This window comes from Limanda limanda, chromosome 9 (assembly GCF_963576545.1).
Source record: "Limanda limanda chromosome 9, fLimLim1.1, whole genome shotgun sequence".
NCBI classification, from domain to species: domain Eukaryota; kingdom Metazoa; phylum Chordata; class Actinopteri; order Pleuronectiformes; family Pleuronectidae; genus Limanda; species Limanda limanda.
Window position 1 is genome coordinate 26,237,688 of NC_083644.1, and position 22,765 is coordinate 26,260,452.

The window sequence follows — 22,765 nt, forward strand, 5'->3', positions numbered from 1 at the left end:
TATTTCTGTATTTGTTTGTTGTGTTTCTTCATTGAAGCTACAATTTTAAAACTACTACACCTTCTGATAAAGATGTACATTTATTTAAATGCATTAGATATGTGTGTATACAGTATATAATTGTATGTGTATATTTATTCATACAGGGCATATATTCTGAGCGCGCGCACACACACAGACACACACGCACACACAGACACACGCACACACACAGATAGACACAGACACACACACAGGCAGACAAAGGGATGTGGGGGCTAGCTTTGGAAGCTAACACTGCTGCAACTTTTGCGGCGAAATGCACTTAAAACCCGGTATGAGTCTATTTTAAAGCAAGCGACGGAGGCAGCAACGAGCTGCTGGTGACCGGCACCGGTTCGTGCAGCTCGGGGTGCGTGGAGCACATCTGTAAGAGCCATAAAAGTTATAAGGCGCAGCTCTCTCCCCCCCTCCTCCTCCTCCGCTTCGCCACCCGGGCTATTTGTATTTATACATGCTGCTTCTACCGGGGAAAAACACACACACAGAAGCCAGCGTTAGCTGCTGCTGCTAACAACAACAAAGTCACATCCAGCTGAGGCAGCACAACCACAACATCAACACAGTGAAGCAGCTCCGAGCTCCTACCTGGAAAAAACACCAACAGCTCACTCTCCCGGCTTCGTGCTCTCATCTCCCGGGCTCCGGGCTATGCGGTGGCTCCGGGCTACGCGGTGGCTCCGGGCTCCGGTGGTGGCCATCATATATGAACTCAATCCATCTCAAGCTTGTGTCTTCTGAAGCTGGAGTCACATGAAGAGCTTTGTGCTGATTTGTGCAGCCCAGCACTGAGCATCTCGGTGGTTGAATTCATTTCATTCTGCTAGATAGCTTATCCAGGTGATTCCGAGGCTCGCAAGAATGCAATGGCGGCGCACACCGATGGACCGTCAATGAAGTGGGTGGTTCTTAAATCTATGGTGGTTCCATGCATTGGTGGGTCGAGTGGTGGTGGGGGACTGCAGGGTTTCCCCCAGTGCTGTATAGGCCTGGCGGGCCTTACTCCCCCCCCGCCAGGCTAAGCGTCGCATGTTTTTTTTATTTAAAAAAAAAAAAAAAATCTGTCACTCGCGCACATCAACAACACTTCACTTCCTCATTGTGCCCCGATCCCCAAGCAACCATCCTATTGGTCCAAACAGTCACATGTCCCACCCAGACGCCTTCACTGACCCTCGGACATCAGAATGCTCCTTTAACACAGTGTTTTACTGAACATACGTCGCCTTCACTGACCCTCAGACATCAGAACGCTCCTTCAACACAGTGTTTTACTGAACATAAGTCAAAACCGAACATAAACATAAACCTAGTCCGTTACACGATTAGGCTGCAGCTATTTGGTTTTATTTATTTAAAAATAGGGTACTTCTTATTTCATACATTTTCCACAAATATGAGGAGGACTCAAATAGCCCTACAAAGTTCTGTGTTTAATTTATTTCAAAGTAGGCCGACACTTGCCTGTGTATTTTGTTTGTTTGTTATTTTGTTGCTTGTCTGTTTGAGTAGCTGGCTGAAAGCAAAGAAGTAGTGCGCTTATCTTTTATTGGTAACCAAACTGTTACGGTTCATTGTTTCTGAAATAAGAGGCCTGACTGCTATGTTCACAGCAAACTTGAATTTTTTTTAATATTAGGTAGGGCTGCCAATAACGACTATTTTTCTATCGATTAATGTGACGACTATTTTATCGATTAGTCGATTCATCTAAACGATTAATTTTCCTCCAAAAAAATCAAATTGACCATTTCAATTTAGTTAATTTTATTTTGATAACAACAAACTGTATGTCACCATATAATGCAGAACAAAACAAAATGTAAACAAAGGCTCAAATATTAAAGTGCAAAACTGTAGGTTTAAACTAGTAACTCCAACGTGATAAAAATAAATAAAAAAGAGGGCTTATAAGTTAAGTCAGCAGTGCAACTCAAAAAGATATCAAAGTATCTATTTAACCCCTTATCAAAATAAAAAAGTTAGGTGTGCATATTAAACAAAGTGCAACATGTTTAGAGTATAAGAAACAATGGTGTCCAGATCAAAATCCGACTCAACCCCCCACCCCCCCCCCACCCCCCGCGGGTGCCTTCTAGCAGCCCTACCACCAGGCTTAGCAAGTTTTCTGGGGGAAACCCTGGACTGGATAGAGCTATCGGGGAGTGTTCTATGGCAAGAAGTGACGTAGGGTGTAACGGCCCCCCGCTTCTCCACACAAACGCTGAGTCTCTTGAACTGATGTTACACGGCTCTTTATTTTCACTTCTGGCTTGCCGTAGTGACACCGTAAAACTGTAATGACAGTTTACAAGTTACAAAGATTTTAATCATTATAACCAAACACGAACGTTAACATACAATGAACAAACAAATCGCCACGTGAGACACATCTGACTCGTTAACGTGACAAAGCGACTCCCGTCCGCACTACCCGCAGCAAAGTAAATGGGACCAGCTTTCTTACCTCGTTCCGCTTGGCGAGGGGTGTTAAGCTATAGTTGTTTGGATGGTTCTTTAGGTCCGAGAAATGCCGCAAAGCTGGCGTCCGGTTTGGTTTCCGCTCCTATCTGTGCCGGGGTGACGGCAGGTATTTTATTGCTCTGGGGCGGAAACGAGGGATCAGGTGTGTCGCAGTGTTAATTTTGGCAGCTATTTTTGATTTAGTCTTAGTCTAAAGGCCAATTTATGCCTCTCCGTTTCTTCTATTACAGACAGATAAGACCGCCCTATCCGTCGTGAAACGCCCTCTCCGAATGCTTCGTACAGCTTTTCGTACACGTCTGATTTTTCTAACTATCTATCTATCTATTGGAGACCCGACGGACCGCTCTTGGCTGTGATTGGTCCGCGAACGACATCATTTCCGTATGACGTCATTTCCGTATTTCCGGACCTCAAACTTCCTGTTTACTTCCTGTTTACTTCCATGTAGCATCAAACCCAAACACAACTATGATTCTACGATTAATGTGACGTGTGTGTTAAGCCAGCGGAGTTGTCCGGCTGACGGTGGCTCGTTCGAGCACTGAGGGCATGTGTGCACGGTCACAGACGGTTATAACGAGCTTTCAAAACGGCGCTAGCAGGCTAGGCTAGCGGGCTAGGCTAGCCACCATGCTAACTGCGGTGGTAACAGTGCAAGAACCCGCCGTCACGACTTTAATTCCACTTCTATCATGACACTGTTTCTATAATACCGTCAGGTTAGAAGCAAACACTGGGTAGTAGTTAGTGTCCGGAGTCCCTGCTGACTGTGTGTGGAAGCTGGGGGGGAGCTAGCTCCCCTCGAGCTTCTAGCTACATGTAGCCTCAAGCAGATTCAAGCTGTGGAATCAGCAACACAGTTCGGAAACAAGACCGGGGAACCGCTGCGCTAAGAAACGATTACATCAGCATTTTGACCCGCTGGGTGTCACTTTATTTAGTTCTGTAAGTTGCCATGGTTCAGTGTGTGGGAGGCAAGCTAACATGTCAACAGAGACACGTGGACTTCTTCCCAAATGGGGTAGGCTTCTCTGAGCTCGTCTTCCGTTGCGCCACCTATGGGTTTGGCGGTGAATTTTTTCCGGACGTAGACTGACGGAGAAGTAAAAATCAAAAAGAGTCTTTGCCCCCTGCTGAGAACTCACCGAGAAACGGACACGTAGTAGTATATAAGAGCCTTTAGTCTTTTGACGAAAATGCATATTAGTTTTAGTCACATTTAGTCATTTTTATCCTTCTTAGTTTTAGTCTAGTTTTAGTCGACGAAAACAAATTACATTTAAGTCTAGTTTTAGTCGACGAAAACAAATTACATTTTAGTCTAGTTTTAGTCGACGAAAACAAATTACATTTTAGTCTAGTTTTAGTCACATTTAATAGCCACATTAAACTCCTTATCTTCCCTTATCAGGTCCAGGGACCCCCTGTGTTGTGTCTACAACTGCATACTAGTCTAGCATTCAGTACTTAAGTACTTAGCAGGGGTCGGCAACCTTTACTATCAAAAGAGCCATATTGCCCCCTCTTCCCCCAAATAAAATTTGTCTGGAGCCGCAAAACATATTTGATAACAAAGCTGATAAAATTTTATATAAAGTTATACTATACTAATCTGTAGATTATTGCATTTATGAAATTATAGAACAACAATAAAGAAAACTGTTGACATTTAATATATTTTTACCTGTTACAACAAAGGGAAACACCAAATGCTTATGAAGAGGAGAAGAAAATACTAGGGATGAGCGAGTATAGCATTATCTGTATCTGTTAACCATATGAATTATCCGTATCCGTACTCGGAGTGGGCCTAACCAGGAAGTGGGTGTGGTTTAACCCGGAAGTGGGCTGGTTCAACATAACTTTCTTTTTTAACTTTGAAATTTTTTTATGATTTTTTTATTTTTATTTTTTTTAAATTTATTTCCACACCAGGTGTGTGTGTGTGTGTGAGTGAGATGCGAGGGACGTTCACTGTCTCCCGGAGAAATGAACACTCTGTGTTTTTAGTATAGAAAGACGTGAATTATATTCGTTCACAAGTCATACAGACTGGTTTTGTTATTTTCACTTTACATTAACACTTAAAGTTTAGTGCAGTGTAATTGTTTGCCGTGATAATTAAATGCCAGTGTGATAATAAATGACAATTTCAAACCATACAAACTGTCATGTTGTACTGTATTTAATAGAGGGTTACTTTACTGTAAAGTAAGTGTAAATGTAAAGTGAAAATAACAAAACCAGTCATTATGACTTGTGAACAAATATAATTCACGTCTTTCTATACTAAAAACACAGAGTGTTCATTTCTCCGGGAGACAGTGAACGCCCCTCGCATCTCCAGCGCTCCTCTACTGAGCCAATGCAGGTCTCGTGAAAATTTTTCCAAAGACTCGTACCGGAAGACCCAGTCGGGAAATGAACGAATCATTTCTGCTTCCTTGACTGAGCCTATGGAACAGTCCCGATGCGCAGTGAACCTGAGTGACTGAGAGACAGAGAGCTGTTCTGTGAGTGAGTGAGCAGAGCCGTGTGTGACGGGAGGAGCGCTGTGACGCTGTGTGAGGATTTTCATTCAGTCCGAGCACAGATAATGACACCGATTACTCGTATAATAATCATACTCGGCAAAAGTGCTTTATCCGTACCGGATACTCGTTTCAGCCGAGTATCCGGCTCATCTCTAGAAAATACACAGGCAAGTGTAGGCCTACTTTGAAATAAATTAAACGCAGAACTATGTAGGGTTATTTGAGTCATCCCCATATTTGTGGGAAATGTATGAAATAAGAAGTACCCTATTTTGAAATAAATAAAAAAATATAGCTGTAGCCAGGGACAAACTCTCCCACCCATGACCTGACTATTAACTTTGACAACTCCGTGCTGACCCCCACTCAGACTGCTAGGAACCTGGGTGTGACACTCGACTGCCAACTCTCCCTTTCTGCCAACATTACTGCAACAACGCGGTCCTGTAGATTTATGCTTTACAACATCCGGAGAATACGCCCCCTTCTCACTCAGAAGGCGGTGCAGGTTCTGGTCCAGGCCCTGGTCATCTCACGCCTCGACTACTGTAACTCCCTCCTGGCAGGTCTACCTGCTACTGCCATCCGACCTTTGCAGCTCATCCAGAATGCAGCAGCTCGACTGGTTTTTAACCAACCTAAATTCACTCGCACTACTCCGCTCCTCCGCTCCCTACACTGGCGAGTTGGCGAAATGTGAAAACAAAAAGTGAAAGCAGATCAGACTGGAGGAGGACACAGAAACTGAAGCTCGGTAGAAACCAGCTGCAGCCTCTGCTCTGATCCAGAAGCTGCGGCGCTGATCCCAGAGCAGCTGAGACCAGAGGAACTCTGTGTTTTCACTGTTTCCATAGTTAAGAAGCAGCCGGTGAGTCAGTGACCGGCCTGCTTCAAGTGAACGAGCTCTGATCTCACTGTGTCTCTCTGAGCGAGTGCACGGCGGCAGGGGGCGGAGCCTCGGGACCGGTGCGCTGTCTGGGAGCACACACAGACACACACACTCGTCGCTCCGGGTACTTCATGACGGCCTGATACGATTATGTTTTTTAAAATTGTTGTGACTTAGTCAACCGCCAACATTTTCGTTTCGTCTCGTCTCGTTAACGAAAATTAAAATAGATTTTGTCATAGTTTTTATTTTCAAAGATCCATTTCGTTACGTCTTCGTCTCGTCTTAGTCATGGGAAAAGGGCCGTTAACGAATATTTTTCGTTATCGTCAACGAAATTAACACTGGTGTGTCGAATAAAACCGTCCGCTCCTTTGCTGCAGGTAACTATGCGAGGGGAGTCGCTACGTGTAAAAGACAACAAAATAAAACTGAAAATAACCCAAACCGTAGTTGAACATAAGAACAATATATAGCCCAACCCTAAAATAAAAGAATAAAACAGTCTGCATAAACTGGCCGGTTTTGCTGACAGTTACATAGGGATTTACAATAATCCCATAGGACGCACTCAAGCATACAGTTTCTGACAGAGAGGAACCCTAACCCTAACCCACTTTAAGCTCTCGTCATATGTGTGTGTGTTTAAATGTCAGTTTAAAATAAAAGTATTTGAAGGAATATGAGTCAGTGATACTTGTACAGACTGTATAAATGTAGAATTCCACTGATACAAGGTGTTTAACAGGAGGCACCATGAGTGTGGTCCTGGATTTGCCCTACACTCTGTGTATCTGGAGCTCTGCTGCAGTTGTCATCATCTACACTGTGCTGGGAGGTCTCTACTCTGTGGCCTACACTGATATTATTCAGCTTGTTCTTATATTCATTAGCTTGGTGAGTTGCTGTTCTTTAAGGTTTTATAAAATGGTTGAGTCCTTGTCCATTACTTACATTTGTATTTGTCTCTGCAGTGGCTGTGTGTTCCCTTTGTCTTGATGAACCCTAACTGCTTGGACATCAGCAAGACACTAATGAACAACACCTTACACGCTCCCTGGATTGGTGCACCAGGACTGAAGAAGACTGGGATCATGATGGATGAATTCTTGATGTTTGTAAGATGGAGCAAAATTGTGGCTGATGTCAAATGTACTTCACTAGTGTTGAGAGAATTCCTCAGGATAAAGACACATGACTCATATATTTAATTCTGTTTCATTTTCAAGGCATTGGGAAGTATGGGATTTCAGTGTTTTCACCAGAGGGCGTTGGCAGCTTCTTCATTAGTCACAGCTAAGGTCTCGTGCTTAGTCGCTGCTTTTCTCCTACTTGTGTTTGGAACACCTCCAATACTGCTTGGGGCAGCTGCTGCATCTACAGGTACTGACAACTTGTACATACTAATTTAAACTGTCAAATCTAACATCCACTTATCTGTTGTATTTAATGTTACCGAAAGAACAAAACATGTTAAATCAATGGTTAAATCGCAGGAAACCAAGGAGCAACATCTTTGCATAACTTAGTGAGCAGCTATCGAGCAAGGTGACCTTTTGTTGATTTGTGTACTATCATTGGGTTTTGAAACCAAGGTTGAACCATTACCATATAAAAGAAAGTGCTGAGTCACAATAATTAGTGCAACAGAGTCAACTGCAAGAAAATAACTATTTTACCGTCCATACAAAAAAGACCCCATGTTGTGCAATTGATACATTAAACGTGACACAATTAAATGAAAGCTCTAACTATATATTTGATTAACAATTAAATTAATAACTATAACCAAAATAACTATATAGATAGTTATTTTGAAGGATATAGAGTTCTTGACAGTGTAGAGGTTGGCAAAATTCACACTTGTGCAACATTAATGTAAACAGCACTTGTGAAAGAAAAACATTGATTATGAAGATAATAAAGTATAAAAACACAAATCACTAAGGTGTACTTACTATATTAATATGTGTACGTGAGTATGCGTGTGTGTCTTTGTGAGTGAGTGTGCTTTCAAAATGGAGGCTGGCCACAATGAAAACAGGACCCCTAATATGTTTACGACACGGTAAACATACCAGGGGTCAGAGAGATGTGTGCTGAGATATGCGTGTGTGTGTGTTTGTTTGTGCCAGGTTAGAGAAAGTAGCTAGTTGCATGCAAAGAAAGACTGTGAAGAGCATAACATAACTAACATTAACTTTCAAATAACTTATAACCAAAATATCACAGCAACACAAATCAAACTTATAAACATCACACAGAATCAAATGAATAGTCTTTGCTCAGCCTAGTATAATTATTAAGACCAGTTGTGTTACCTGTCCATGAAAAGTGAAAAAAGATGATGTGTTGTTCGAAGTTCAGTGAAGTCGTCTTGCTGGTTTATGGATCCTTTTTTGTGGTTCTGCTGTGGGATGCAGCTCTTGAGCTGGTTCTTAGGCAGGCCCTCACGTCGCTGCCTTTTGGAAGGTTTTATCAGTCTGCTGCAGTCAGGCCTGCTTGAAGGTTGGCAGAGCTTGGATTGGGAGGAAGATTCCCTCGCTCGTTGAGTGGAAAGTTGCACCTCTCCTCCATTGAAGTTGAGCAGAAAGAGAGGTGACCTCCTCTTGGAGAGTTGAGTCGAAAGGATGAGTTGAAAAGAGCAAGTGAGCTGCACAGCCACACTTCTCCTCTCAGAGAGTTGTGTAGAAAGAGAAAAAGGAAGGGAGAACTGGGCTTATATTGGCCTGGTGACCTCATGGGTTATGGGGCCCAGAAGGACCAATAGTGGTTGAAACTTGTGTCTCCGTTCAGATTTCACACCTTTGTATGACGTTGAGGCACCCTGGGAGACTGAGTTCTGGAGGCTCTGGTTTGTCTCCAGAACGAAGAACCTGTGCTCAAGGCTTTGACTAATCATGTGGGCCGAACTTTAGTTAACAAATACCCGGTACCAACATCCGAACTGATCACTGTAAGCAGACCACTTGATCACTATAACCAAGTTATTTAACCAGCCTTTGAATCGAAGTGATGCTGTTGACGATTTGGACGGTTGATTACTTTATCCTTGATCACTTTATACAGTGTCAACTCTAGTGTTTTATTTTTGTATGAATTTTCTTTGGCCTGCTCCTCAGATTGGAACCTGACGTCTTATGGTTCTCCATCTCCATATGAACGTGGGGAAGCGGCTCAAGTCCTGCCCATCACATTACAGCACCTTACTCCGTCCTTCATCTCCATAATTGGAACTGGATGTATTGCTGCTGCTGTGATGTCCTCTGCTGATTCTGCTTTGATTTCTGCTGCTTCTGTCTTCACCTCCAACATATACAAGAACATCCTGAGGCCACAGGTGAGAACATTAAATTGAAAGATAATAGTTAGTATCTCACACCTCTTCACCTCCTCCTCTCTACTTTTTCTCCAGGCATCAGACAGAGAGATTCAGTGGGTGATCCGAGTTGCTGTGATGGTCGTGGGTTTGGTTGGTACGTCACTAACCAGCCAGGAAAACAGTAGCTTACTCCTCTGGGTTCTTGGTGCTGAAGTAGCCTACATCATAATCTTCCCTCAACTGGTCTGCATCCTCTTCGTCAATATCTCCAATGGTTACGGAGCTGTTATGGGCTGTGTGGTGGGATTGGTGCTCAGAGTTCTCAGTGGACTCCCATCACTCGGACTGCCAGTTGTCCTCCACTTCCCAGGATGTGTTCTTGAGGATGGAGCTTATGTCCAGTACGCTCCAGTTAAGACCATCTCCATGCTGTCTGCCATTGCTGCCATCGCGTTGTTCTCCTATCTGACATCTGTGCTCTTCAACAAAGGCCTGTTACCTGAGAAGTGTGACGTGTTCAAGGTGAAAGTCCAGCAATCAGCACGAGAGCTGACACTGGTACATAGGGCCAAAGAAGACACTGAGAAAGAGACACTGGATAACACATGTCCTCAGACTGAGGCCTCAGAGCCAATGATTAGCTCAGAGTGTTAGAGTCCCTGACTATCTGTTGTTTCAATTCTAACACAGACCAAGAAGCTCTATCACATCACATCACACATCATTTGTTAATTTATCGTGTATACGTTCAAAACACCGACTTGTTATGGAAAGTGGACACTCTGTTAATAAATTATGACTATTGACAAATCACATGTCTCAAAGGCTCGATTTTCTTTTCCATGTAAAAGTGCAAACAGTTATGATTATCAGTGTTCTATGGGGCAATTATTACTTTATTTTGTCTGCCTCTTTATGACCTACAACAGCAAATGAGGCTATCTGCGAGAAAATTGGCCTTTTCTATAAACCTGACGAATAAATCTTATTCACGTTATATAGATGTTACCTTTAGGTCCCATTTTCTAAAAGTCCGTCTCCATAACGATGATAGATACTTTACCATGGAAATTTGGGCTTTCATTAGCACATACGAGCATAATAATAATAATAAGTTAATAAGCAGTGAAATGATTGTCTCACCATCAGGTCTACTACAAAAGCAGTTAAATAAACAAGATCCAGCCCACATCCAGCAATTCAGGGTGTCCAAATACAATAACCTCAGTCTTGTTTTCATTTAGTTTAAGGAAGTTAAAGTTCATCCAGGATTTTATGTCATTTAGGTAACTAAACAGGGGCTGCAGTGAGCTCTTAGTATTAAGATTTCAGCGGCAAGTATATTTGAATATCGTCCACAAAGCAATGGAAAGAGACACCATATTTTCCAAAAATTTATGCTAGAGGGAGCACGTGAACAGGCTGAGGGAGGTGACCAGGCTGCGGCAGGTGGACAGCCTGCGGCAGGTGGACAGCCTGCGGCAGGTGGACAGACTGAGGCAGGTGAACAGGCTGCGGCAGGTGGACAGCCTGCGGCAGGTGGACAGCCTGCGGCAGGTGGACAGCCTGCGGCAGGTGGACAGCCTGCGGCAGGTGGACAGACTGAGGCAGGTGAACAGGCTGCGGCAGGTGAACATTCTGCGGCAGGTGAACAGGCTGACAGGTGAACAAACTGACATGTGAACAGCCTGCGGCAGGTGAACAGGCTGACATGTGAACAGCCTGAGGCAGGTGAACAAGCTGCGGCAGGTGAACAGTCTGCGGCAGGTAAACAGTCTGTGGCAGTTAACAGGCCGAGGAACCACTGAGACAATCCAGTGACACAGAGAGACACAGGGAGGGTCATGCTGAACCATGATATGTTAAGTGTATTACAAACAGTCCAATAATTAAACTTAAAAGGAGGTAGAGGAGTGGTTTTCAGCGGATTCCCAAAATGTAAAATACAGAAAGAACACAGACAGAGGGAGACTGGCTGAATATCACCAGATGAGGTGAATACCTGCAAACTCTTCCCATCAGGTTCTGAGAGGATTTCAACCACACACAGCATGAACCCTATGAAGGTCTTCAAAAGTTAAATTATCTGAAATTTAATTGTTATTTGTAATTGGTTGCCTCAATAATCTTTACATACAGAAAAATGAAATGGACACAGATAATTTAGAAAAATCTTCTCGGCCTGTCTGTTGTTCACAGTGTGCAGGTGAGTGTGCACTGAGCATGTTCCAGGACTTGTAACGATCTGGGACTTGGTGCTTTGTATTATAAATTGTAAAAGTGTGTTTTGTGTACTCTCCTGTTTGTTTTCACACTGTGTTTTTGTTTCCTGTTTTATTTTGTAGTCTATGTTCCTTGTGTGTTGTTTCTGTCTTCACTTCCTGTCTGTGATTGTCAGCCCCAGTCCTCATGTGTAACACCTGTGTTCAATTGCCCCTGCCTTCCCTGTGTGTATTTAAGCCTCTGTCCTTCCCTTTGTCCTTGTTAAATTGTTCTTGCTGCTCCTCTTGTTCTTGGTCGTTCATGTTGCTGTTCTGTTCTGCGTTTCTGTCCTGCCCTGTCCTGATCTCCTGAGCCTTGTGTAAGCTTCCTTGTGCTTTTTGTTTTGTCCATTTAGTGTTCACGTTTGTTTAGTTAAAGAGGTTGATTAATTAAAATTACCTTTTTATTTTAATACTCTGCGTCTGGGTCCTACTCCTCCCCCCAAACACTTACAGGACTAGGCTAATTGGATATGGACAACCATGTTAATGTGGATTAATGTTTAGTGGGGAAGCACAGCAGTGTAATTCATATATAATCAACAAGCATCCTCATTGCATTTCATCATGGTAGTGGTGCATATCAGCAAAAATCTAATGTTATTTTCTATGCACACACGCTTTGACTTGAGATTCTTTCTTTATCCAGTGTGAACAGAGTTAAAAACCTACTTAGAATTGCTATAGACATTGAAACTGACACCACAGCAATGTTTTCAACTTACACCAGTTCAGCTGTGAGCTATATGGGCTTCTCCCCAGTGGTGCCTGATGGGTTTGGCATTGGCTACGCTGTCCACAACGACTGGATTGGCTGTAATGTGTCCAGCTACCCGGCTCGCAACGTCCATGAATTCGTGCAGTTTGTCCACAAGTCAAGTCCTGGAGAGCTTACATTGTATGATATACACAGAGGTATAATATGAATCTGAAATAATAACTTTAATTAACATTACAGCTACCTCGGGGCACCACCCTTTAAAGGAAGGGAAAACATAGCTAATTTATCGATTAAGACTCATGAAATTACTAACTTCAAATTTGGGACTCTGATTGATCATCGAAAAGATCACTTGGATTCTGCAAAAAGGAGCCGACTGTTGAAGGGATCTTGCAGATGTAGGTGGTGCACATGGATTCTATTGTATAGTGATGCTTTGTAAACAGAACAGGATCCTGTGCTGGTTTCAACTAGAATAACAACTGCAAGGGCAGAATGAACAAAGATACAACAGCATCTTAGCACATGTGTAGTGCTAATTATAAATTGTCTTTACATATAAACACATGAAACATATGACTTGATTTAAGTCAGATATTAGACAGGCTTAGTGTAAATGACCTGTATTTATACAGTGCTTTTATAGTCGTGATGACCACTATAGTGCTTTAGAGTACAGTACTTTACAGTTGGCCATACATTCATGGGAACTTTTCAGTGCTGCCTTTCAGGGTTCAGCATCCTGCCTCAGGACACTTCAGCATGCAGATGGGAAGACTGGGATGGAACTGCCAACCCTTCTGTCTGGAGGCGGATGCTCTCCCGCTCAGCCACAGATGCAGGTTAAGAAGTAGAGCATGATTGATAAGGTTTCTATTTTCCCTAAAGAAAGACGAAGTATTACTTTTACTATGATTATTTTAAATATTTCATCATTTAGATATTGTATTGATAGATAACCCGATTACCCTCCACACCAGTTGGTGGCGGTAATGCGCAACAAGGTAGCTTGCCTATTGCGATAAACATCACGAAGAAGAAAAAACAGGAAACTCCTCCATGGAAACAAGGGACTCCATAGTGTTCCGTAAGCTGTTTACATCACACAGTAACTCAGAGAATCATGAAGGTCTACAAATCAATCTATGACGAACATTTTATTAATATGCACCGTGTGTGTAGCTAGCCAGTAGCCAGCTAACATGCTATTGGCCACTAGCTAGCTAGTACCTTTGCCTGTAACGCAGGATGAAACAGTTGTAAACACGCGTGGCTGCTGTTAGCACAACGCAGTGTGAAGATGTGGAAACGAGGCGGGGGGAGCTCGGCCCTGGACCGGGCTGAGGAGCTGCTGTCCGCCAAGAGGAGCAGCAGAGGAGCCGCTGCTGCTGAGGCCACACAGCGACCTGCACCCACAGCACCCCCACACACCGTGAGTCTGTCATGTCTGTCACAGTGCTGGAAGAAGCACGGAGTAAAGTCCTAATAAGATAATGTCAAAGTGCTTCCTTGATTTCATTGTATTCACAATCACTATCTTTAATTAAGTGTTCATGGGTATCAAATGTAAACGTGCCAGATTCAATGATCCATGTCAAGGTGCAATGGGCTCCTTTTATTTTAATGAGATGACATATTATATAATTGTTATTTTAGTAGTGGATTATTATCTGATCATAATTTGAATGTTGCAGTTGCCTGGTACAAGTTTATCTTTTATAAACAATTATTCAGCAGTTTATGCTGAACTTAAACATCACACTTAACAAACTCAATACTTACCGTCTGAATCAGTAATAGCTGTCTATTCAGTGTTGCAGAGTTGAAAGTATATTTAAAAAAAAAAAAAAAAAAAAGCTTCTTGATATTTTTGAAAAAGCAGAACGTCCAATTGGCCCCAAATTGCTCAAGCTTCATCACAGCCCCGTCCTGAACAGATCCATTTGTCAGTATGTAGTGATAGCGCCACCTACTGGCAACCGGAAGTAAGCCTCGTTTTACAGCCTTGATTAAACATTACATTTCCACTGTGTGGTCCGCACTTGATGGCTTGGACCATAAAAACTTTTTGTTTGTTTGATTCGCTCTAGAGTTTATGACACACATGTAACGTAACATGACGCACAAAGTCAGGACTTTAGTGTTAAAGTTAGCTGAATGATCCAGAGTCATGATGCGACATCATCGATCAATAACTAAATACGTGTGATTATCAGTTTTTGTGAGGAGTAACAGAGACGTGGCCCACACACACACACACACACACACACTCCTGCAGACAGACTTTTTTCTTAGAGATTAGGACTCAACGATGGGTTTTAACTTGTTAGCCGTTTATCCAGGAACATAATTCCAGTAACGATTTCAGCTGTTTTTTTATAAAGTGATTGTTAAAAAACATCAGAGGAGTCTCTTGTTTACCTCCGCAGAGTAATTCACCTCAGGGCAGTGGCGCGGGTCCAGGTGTTAGTCATGTGTCAGATTACCTTTTGAACAGTGCTATTTAACTACTCACACAGCTCTTCTGTCACCCTCAGTTGTTTTCTCTTGTGTTATATTACTTGGCGCATGTTGTCATCGTACATGATGAACATTTCTTTCATCTTCTGCAGTTCTTGTCTGCTCTTCTCTTCATTCTCCTTTGCCCTCAGTTCTACAAGGTACAGAGGCACAATGTATCAGCTGTTGGTCATTCATATTGTGTGCCATTCTGGTCTTTTCATAGATTTACTGCACTGTTGAGTTTAGTTGTTCAGGTGATTACTTTGAATATGTTGAACTGAAAGAAGATAACTTGTTTTTTAATAACTATTTAATTCCGTCCAGCTTTATATAACAGAAAACATCAAAGGATTCAATTCATTCCTTGTTGTCAGTTTGCTTTAATGTGAGAGTGTCAGTCCTCATAGATTGCTTTGATGTCTTGCACTGTTGCAAAGGTCAAAGATGTATACAATCGGAAGAGAAACAAGACAGTGCTCATGAAAACAGCCTGTTTTCAGCTTTGTGACGATGCATTCTCCATCTTTGAATTTTCCCAACAAGGAACCAGCTTTCAGTTTATCACAAACATTTAACATCAACACATCTGGAGATACTCCGTTAGTCAGACGAATAAAGTGGAGTAAGAGGTACAATATTTCCCTCTGAGATGTAGTGGACCAGCCGAATGCCAACACTTAGATACCTCAAATGTGTTCTTAAGTACATTGCTTTAGTAAATGTTCTTAGTTACAGTCGCCCAACGCTGAGGCAAACATCCTGTGAAGATATTGTGCTTGATGCTGTTCCATTCAGAACATAAAGAGTGGATAATTTGTTAGGCAAGTTTGACAACAAGCTGCCACTTTTTGTGATGCTGCCTGACCTCGTCTCCTTCTCTTCTCCCAGGGCGTCAGACCGCAGAGCTCTATAGGAGGAGGAGGAGGAGGAGGAGGGAGCAGGTTTTTGAAGAAGGCTCCACCGTCTGCAACCAACAGCAACCAGTCACCTGTCAGCAAGAGCCAAACACAGCAGATCCCTGAGCCAAGGTACGATTCTGTAGATACAAAAAACAGATGTCATAATGAGCACCTGAGTGAAAAGAATGGATGTTTCAGTTCAAATAATCACTGTTAAAACTTTATTCTTCTCTTGATTCATCAATCGCTCCCCGTCTGGTCAGATGTATGTCATCCTCCCAGACTGCTGCTCTGAGTAGACTGGCTCAAATTGAGAGCAGCCTCCGCAGCCGAAAGCAGGTCCAGGAAGAAGCTAGACAGCGAATCTCTCCTCCACCAGAAACAACCAGTGTGCCTGTCTCGGTTCAGTCCAGCAGTGACCAGAGTCTAAATAGGAAACGTTTCCTCAAGAACAAAGCAGCAGCCAGAGCCGTTGACAGCACCAACACTGCTGCTGCTTCTGGGTTTCCAAATGGACCAGATGTGGGCATCAGGTCCAGGTCCAGAGCTGCTGATGCAGATCTCTCTTTGGCACGTTTGGAGATTAAGTCCATGAGAGTTGTAAGAGGTGTGAATCTGGAAAGTGATGAAGAGGACATGAGGAAACTGCTCGGAGACTCTTTGGATTCAACAGACAACAGCTTGTTAAAGCTGGGGATACCTGCTTCTGTGAGAACAGCAGACAAGGTACCTTTAACTTTGATGTCTGAGAGAGCAATGTTATTATATATTGTTATCAGGATGTGTTAGATTAATGCCAACATTTCACATTTCACTCATTGTTACATTACATGTTTTAAAACCATTTTTCAAATAATTTTGATTGATGAATTTCAGAAAAATAATGGAGGTAAGATTTATATAGAGGATAGAGGTTTACTGCACAGCAAACATATCCATAAGATGCAAGTAAGTGTCAGTGTATGAGAAACATGATGAAAAACATGTAAGTATTTCGAATTTGGCAGCACACTCCCCATCATGCTTCAGATGATGCAAATTGCAATTATGGAGTCAGTACATATTCACATTTGAAAAATTCATGCTGCATTATTGCTAGCAGGCACTATTAGCACGGCAGCCGTGAATGCACATAGAATTCTGAATATAATTACTTTTAATCCTTAGAAAAGCCTGAGGCCCTGTTCAAATCAGGTATTAGCATCCATCTTGGGTGAACTGATCACATGTGAGATATGATCACTCTAACCACATTCAGAGTTTATCTTGGACACATGTTTACACATTCTTTTCACTGTGTGAACACAAATGCATCCTGAAAGTGTTTTTACACCTGTCATTATATCAGATACACTGATTTATTTGTGGTCACCACAACACCACATTGACCTGCCACAAATTGATTATCTACTTAGTTTTTAACTATTTGGAATTGATAAAATTGTATTTTGTATTGTTTTGATTCACTCTGCATACCCTTGATGAATGATATATATTTGCATAGAGAAAGTGGGAGTAAGATCCATTTGTGAACAGGGCCTATAAGGATCAAGAGCCTTAAGCTAACTTCATATTAAAAATAGATTCATGTAGATTCATGCTTGACAGACATCAGAGAAACATCTACAAGTCGAAAGAGCAGTTGAACTGATTCAATTCGATCTGCACATGATTGATGCCTTCATTGATGGCGTCATGCATACACCTGGAGGACTACATTTCCAGTTTTACACTGAAGGAGGATGAGCAGACACAGAAATGTGCATTTGGTGGTTGCACATATCAAATCAGTTTAGTCTCACACTTCAAAATCTGTATTTTAAGACAGTGGTTGTTTACATTACAAAACAAAAGATGCACTAACTCTCTGCTTTCCTCTCTTACAGAGCAAAAGTAATCAGAAGGTCCACTCCACAACTCCTCAAGGTGCTGTTCCTCCTTTGCCACCTTCCAATGCAGCACCACCTCGCTCTCCCACCTCTCCTTCTCGCCGTTCGTCTCCTTTTCGCTTCACTGGGCAGGTCCAGGCCCAGTTCAGCCCCTCTGCGCTGTCTCCCACCCCCTCTCCCCCAAGGAGAGGGAACTCTGCTCGCAGGATGGCCAGTCCACAGCGCTCCCTCTCCTCCATGTCAGGCCACAGTGAGGTGCATTCTCTGGACGAGCTCTTCCCAGTGGCGCTTGGCTCTTCAGATTCCCACAGCGAGATGAGCTCAGTTTCATCTGAAGGTGAGAGAAGTGTACACGACCAATCGGATACATCAGTAAGAGATAAAACGTCAAGAGTCAATAGAATCGTATGTAAACAGAGTTCCTCAGTGATACGTCACAATATTTTATTTGAGATGGTTTACTAGTGTGCAAATATCCAGCCTATCATTTTTCATACAAAAGAAGTAACACACTGCTTTTGTTCATTAATCATTTTCTTTCTTAACTCCTTATCTCATGCATCCTAGATGGACAACAAGGTACATAGATCTTTCCATTGTAGAGTTTAAAAGAGAGTTTTAATCACTTTACCCTTCAGCATTTACCTTTAAAACATAAATGTGTTTAAAAAGGATAATCACCTTAGACACAGCAACCTAGAAATACCCAAATGTTCTTGTTTATTAATTTTTGATGTCTTGTGTATTACTGTACGACTATTAGCACACATGGCAGTTGTGTTGATATACGCTGTCATTTTATAAAATTCGGATCTTGTTTTATTACAGACTTCAAGATAAATGTGATGACGTTAGATGACCTTGTCCCGGCTTCGTTTGGATTTACAGAGGAAACACCAAAACAGGAGGTGGGCAGTGACAGAAAAAATTATAATTAGATCAGTATAATAAAAACAAACATTCCATACCCGTACAAAAGTGAAAAATAATATTATTGTGGAATTTTGACAATAATTTCTACTAACAAACTTAAAATTAACAGCATCAGCTGCAATAATTATTATTATACGTGTATAATGATAGATCCAATGACTGTAATGTGAAAATGTTGATTGACAAACCCACTGAGTATTTTCATCCAAATCAGTAAGTTCCCATCAGCTACTCTGTTTGCAGCTTCTGTTGTTTTATATGAAGCTCTGATTAACTCACCGTCAAACATTACACAAAGCCAGGAGCTAGACAAAGCCTTGGATATTCCACATGATAAATTGTTAATATGTTTACAGCTTGGTCCACTGATCTTAGTGATAACATTTTTTCATTTATGCTGCTTCAAATGTTTAGCTTTTTAATCAACTGTTTGATCAAATAATGTATGAGTGCTCTGGAATTATTTTCTAAATTGTATTTCAAGCCATCATTATTGTTGATAAGAATAATGGCTTGAATAAGCATAAACCTTAACAAATATATGTATTTTATGGCCATAGTAATCCAAAGTAATGGGAATCTTTTCTGATATCCTGATGGATTGATGTTTTTTGCTTCCTTTTTACTGCATGAACAGAGAGAACACAAGGAGAGGGAAGAGGAACAGCAAGAGAAAGAGGAGGAGGACATATTGGACTATCAAAGTGACTTTGAGAGTGAGAGCAGGTCACAGCCAAATCACAGTGCCAGCCAGGTTTCAGAGCACCTGCAGGGAGACAGAGATGAAGTGGAGGTGGCGTTGAAGGTCAGAGAGGAAGCTTCGAATTCAGATGTGTCCAGTGAGAGGACAGAAGACGATTACTCGAGCACTTTCTCGGACACAATCTCACAGACCCCAGGTCGCAGTCAAACATCAAAGTCATTCAGCAAAAGCAGTGACTCCAGATCCTCAGTGTCACACGGCCGCAGGACCTCAAGTCACCAGTCGAGGAGACGGGCTTCAGAAAGAAAGGTTTTAAAAGAGGCCGCAGTACAGACGCAGCCTGATACCATGTCGCACACATGGTCAACTGGTCAGTCATACAGTATATTTCATATTGTATTTATGATGTTGTAGAGGCCCCTTTCTTCACCATGGTCACGTACTGTAGGTTAATCATCAAGTTATCAGGATTCATTTGATAATGACATTGACAGTAAAATAACTACATGTATGATATTTACCTAACCCTAACGCGAAGTTTATGACTAAACAAAAATTGTCTGTTTCTGATCTCTGACTCTCTCCCTCTCTGCAGGCGTAGCTGCATTTGACCCCACAACCTACATAAAGCCCACGCCAGTGGCTGCTTACACTCTGAGTGCAGAGACACTGGAAGGTAAGAGACAGTGAAATAGAGAATAAGAGACAACATAAACAGACATAACAATCCTTTATATTGATAATAGAATATCGGCAGTTGTTTAAAATCTGCACCAGAACGTCGATGCACTGACAAATATGCACATGGAGACACACATCAGTGCCAGTTTGTTAATAGTAGCAAGGATGTCCACTGAGGAGAATATCTGGGTTTTGTTCAATAAGAAAATAATGCATAATTTCCTCTCAGGTGCCCATTTACTCTTTCCATGTCGCTGCAGCGCCATCTGTTGCTGAAATGCTATTGAAGTGTGCAGGGTGGCTTTGAGCCAATTCACACAATACCTGCAAGAACTTGTGTTTACAAAAAAAATAAAAAAAGTTATAACTATCTGTGAGTACTAGGGTAGCAAAATGTGTTCATGCCATACTGCAACTGAAGGAGGATTAGATATTTTGGTGAATACACTTGTTTCCTTTTTGCTAAATTTGGTAAGTTAATGCTCAATATTACATTGGTCACAAAGCAGTTGGCTTAGAAAAAAGAGTGGGAACAGGTGTAAACTCCCAGCCAAGAGATATCATTTGGTGAGGCTTAGGGGTGCAGGTAGATGATTGAATTTCTACATTTTTTCTTATTTATTATTTTTCTCACTGTTGAGGCTGTGTCCCCCGTCTCCACATTTTGTCCAAAGTTAGCTAGCTGCTACTTGGATGTTGCTCAAGCTATAAATAGGCAGAAAATGTCTTCTTAAAATGTCAAATTCCTTCTTTAATTGTACTGCATTTTGCCACTAACATGTAGACAAATCATGTTTTGTGTAGTGATGAAGTCAATCATTTAGTGTCAGGATCCTTCACACAAGTGTCACACAACATGTAAAAACAGTCCCTTTATGGGGGTTGTCTTTCTTTTGCCACCTGTTGTCACTTTCCTTTACACCAAAGCAGGTGAAACTGATTCACAATCACTTGTGCTTCCTAAATGGACAGATTGATAAACCTGAAGTTTAACTGACTGTGTTATTCTGTGAAGATTAAGTGTTCTAAAAATTTTTGAGCAATGTATATGTTAACCAGATGCTCCATATTCCTACTATTAACACAGACAACACATGAGTGCGTATATTCACCCTGTAAAATTACACATTACCTAAAGTTATGACGTTTCTCTCAGACTTTGTCTTCACCAAGCTGACCTATATGAGTGCTTTAGTCTTAGTAGTATTCTTTTAAAGTGTGCCCCATGTCGTCCTCCTCAGCTGTCAGCACCTTCAACCCAGCTGCGTTTGTAGTCAATGAAATGCTGAAGCAGCAGCTCGCCTTGACGAGGCGGTTCATCGAGAGCAGCCGACACCTTCACTCCAGCCTGGTGCAAAGTCTGGAACCACCCAACTACAGATACACCACACTGGAGGGCACCATGCAGGTAAGAGCACATTGCTTATACACACCCACACACCCACACACAATTACTTTCTAGAGTGAAGTTGTGAATGTCTCAATGAAATGACAAAAATGGAAATTTGTGGAGCAATAAAATTAGATTCTCCCATCCCACTATCACTTTGTGCAAGAGAGGAATTTGACTGCTTTGACCAGTGATGCAGCAGAAACCTGTCACCCAATAAATTGCTGTTATATTCAAACGCGAGGCTTTATTAGAGCTGAAGTTAACTCACAAACCTTTTACAGCAGTTTTGTATTCTTTCCACAGTACATTCGCAAGCACAGATGTTCCAAACTCACAATGGAGAAAGGCGTAGAGGAGGTGTAGCAGGAGATGACGACTGTTTGTGACCGATGACTCCGTCAAACTGGATCACTGAATCTGCTGGTGCAGCGCAAGAGACAGTTGCCATATATAAAGTTTTAAATAGTTGATATTTTTTATTTTGTATGAATTACTTGTTGTCACTTTGTCAAATGCCATGAACAACACATGCCTACAGTGTCTTCAGTGAGAAAAACCTGTCATCCATTCAGTTAGAATCATGTGATATTAGTATTGTGAATGGATCAGGCTTTTTTTAATTGTCTTAATGAGTCATTTATAGGACTTGACACCCCTTCCTTCCACTGGTGAAATAATGTGCACGCTGTCCTCTGTATATTCTCAGGAAATAATGATAAACAGTCTTAAACCTTCATGACTGTGATTCTGTTGTTTGGCATTGGATAAAGTTCCAGTCTAGTATCTTATTACTCCTTCTAAATCTTTTTTCAAATCATAACTAATCATAAATAATAAGGTCTAGACCTTAAGATGTACAGCGAAATGCAACACTTCCCACAATGAGCAAGTATTTTGGAGAGAGGGGAAAGGAGGAAGACCAGGAACATCACATTTGAACTCTGTAAGTCTGGTTGTTGTAATGAAGATAATAACAACTAAGGCTGAAGGTTAGTCTGACTGGCTACTGGTTCGAATAGTCAAAACATTAAGCCTTTTCCAGCTACTGAGCCCCACCAAGAAGCTGATACAATGGTTCCTTAGCTTTGTGACATCACAAACCCTGGCAGTTGGAATCTGTTTTTAAGACTAGCATTTGCTTAAATGGTAAATGGTTTTGTATTTATATAGCGCTTTTCTTCCTCGCTAATAGCAGCAATTTGTAGTTCTATGAGGGGCAATTTGAGGGTTCAGCATCTTGCCCGAGGACACTTCGGCATGCAGATGGGGAAGACTGGGGATCAAACTGCCGACCTTCAGGTTGGAGGACGACCGCTCTACCCCTCAGCCAGAGCCTGCTTAGTTAAGTAAAATGTTAAGGTGGAAATACTTAGCCATGGAGCTTTGGCTTTTAATATCTTAATATATTAAAAGCCAAAGGGGGGACATGTAACCATGTTTAGAAACTTGACTTTTAAATTATAGAAATGTATTTGTCGGAACAAAATAATAATAAAAAAAACATCTGCATCA

At 41.8% G+C, this 22,765-nt stretch overlaps 2 protein-coding genes across 2 annotated transcripts; both read left to right on the top strand.

The window, feature by feature from the left end:
• The first annotated feature begins 905 nt into the window (after positions 1–905).
• Positions 906–13,100, top strand: LOC133011224 (high-affinity choline transporter 1-like). Its single transcript, XM_061078928.1, has 9 exons — positions 906–975; positions 6,698–6,846; positions 6,924–7,067; positions 7,179–7,332; positions 9,072–9,289; positions 9,365–9,829; positions 10,676–10,934; positions 12,295–12,447; positions 12,985–13,100. Exons 1-9 carry the CDS (start codon positions 906–908, stop codon positions 13,098–13,100), a joined length of 1,728 nt encoding a protein of 575 aa, XP_060934911.1.
• Positions 13,101–13,322: 222 nt separating this feature from the next.
• On the top strand, positions 13,323–21,989 carry c9h19orf44 (chromosome 9 C19orf44 homolog). The gene is made up of 9 exons (XM_061078210.1): positions 13,323–13,685; positions 15,644–15,783; positions 15,918–16,380; positions 17,541–17,880; positions 18,372–18,451; positions 19,114–19,549; positions 19,775–19,855; positions 21,102–21,268; positions 21,557–21,989. Exons 1-9 carry the CDS (start codon positions 13,554–13,556, stop codon positions 21,614–21,616), a joined length of 1,899 nt encoding a protein of 632 aa, XP_060934193.1. The 5' UTR covers positions 13,323–13,553; the 3' UTR covers positions 21,617–21,989.
• The last annotated feature ends 776 nt before the right edge of the window (positions 21,990–22,765 follow it).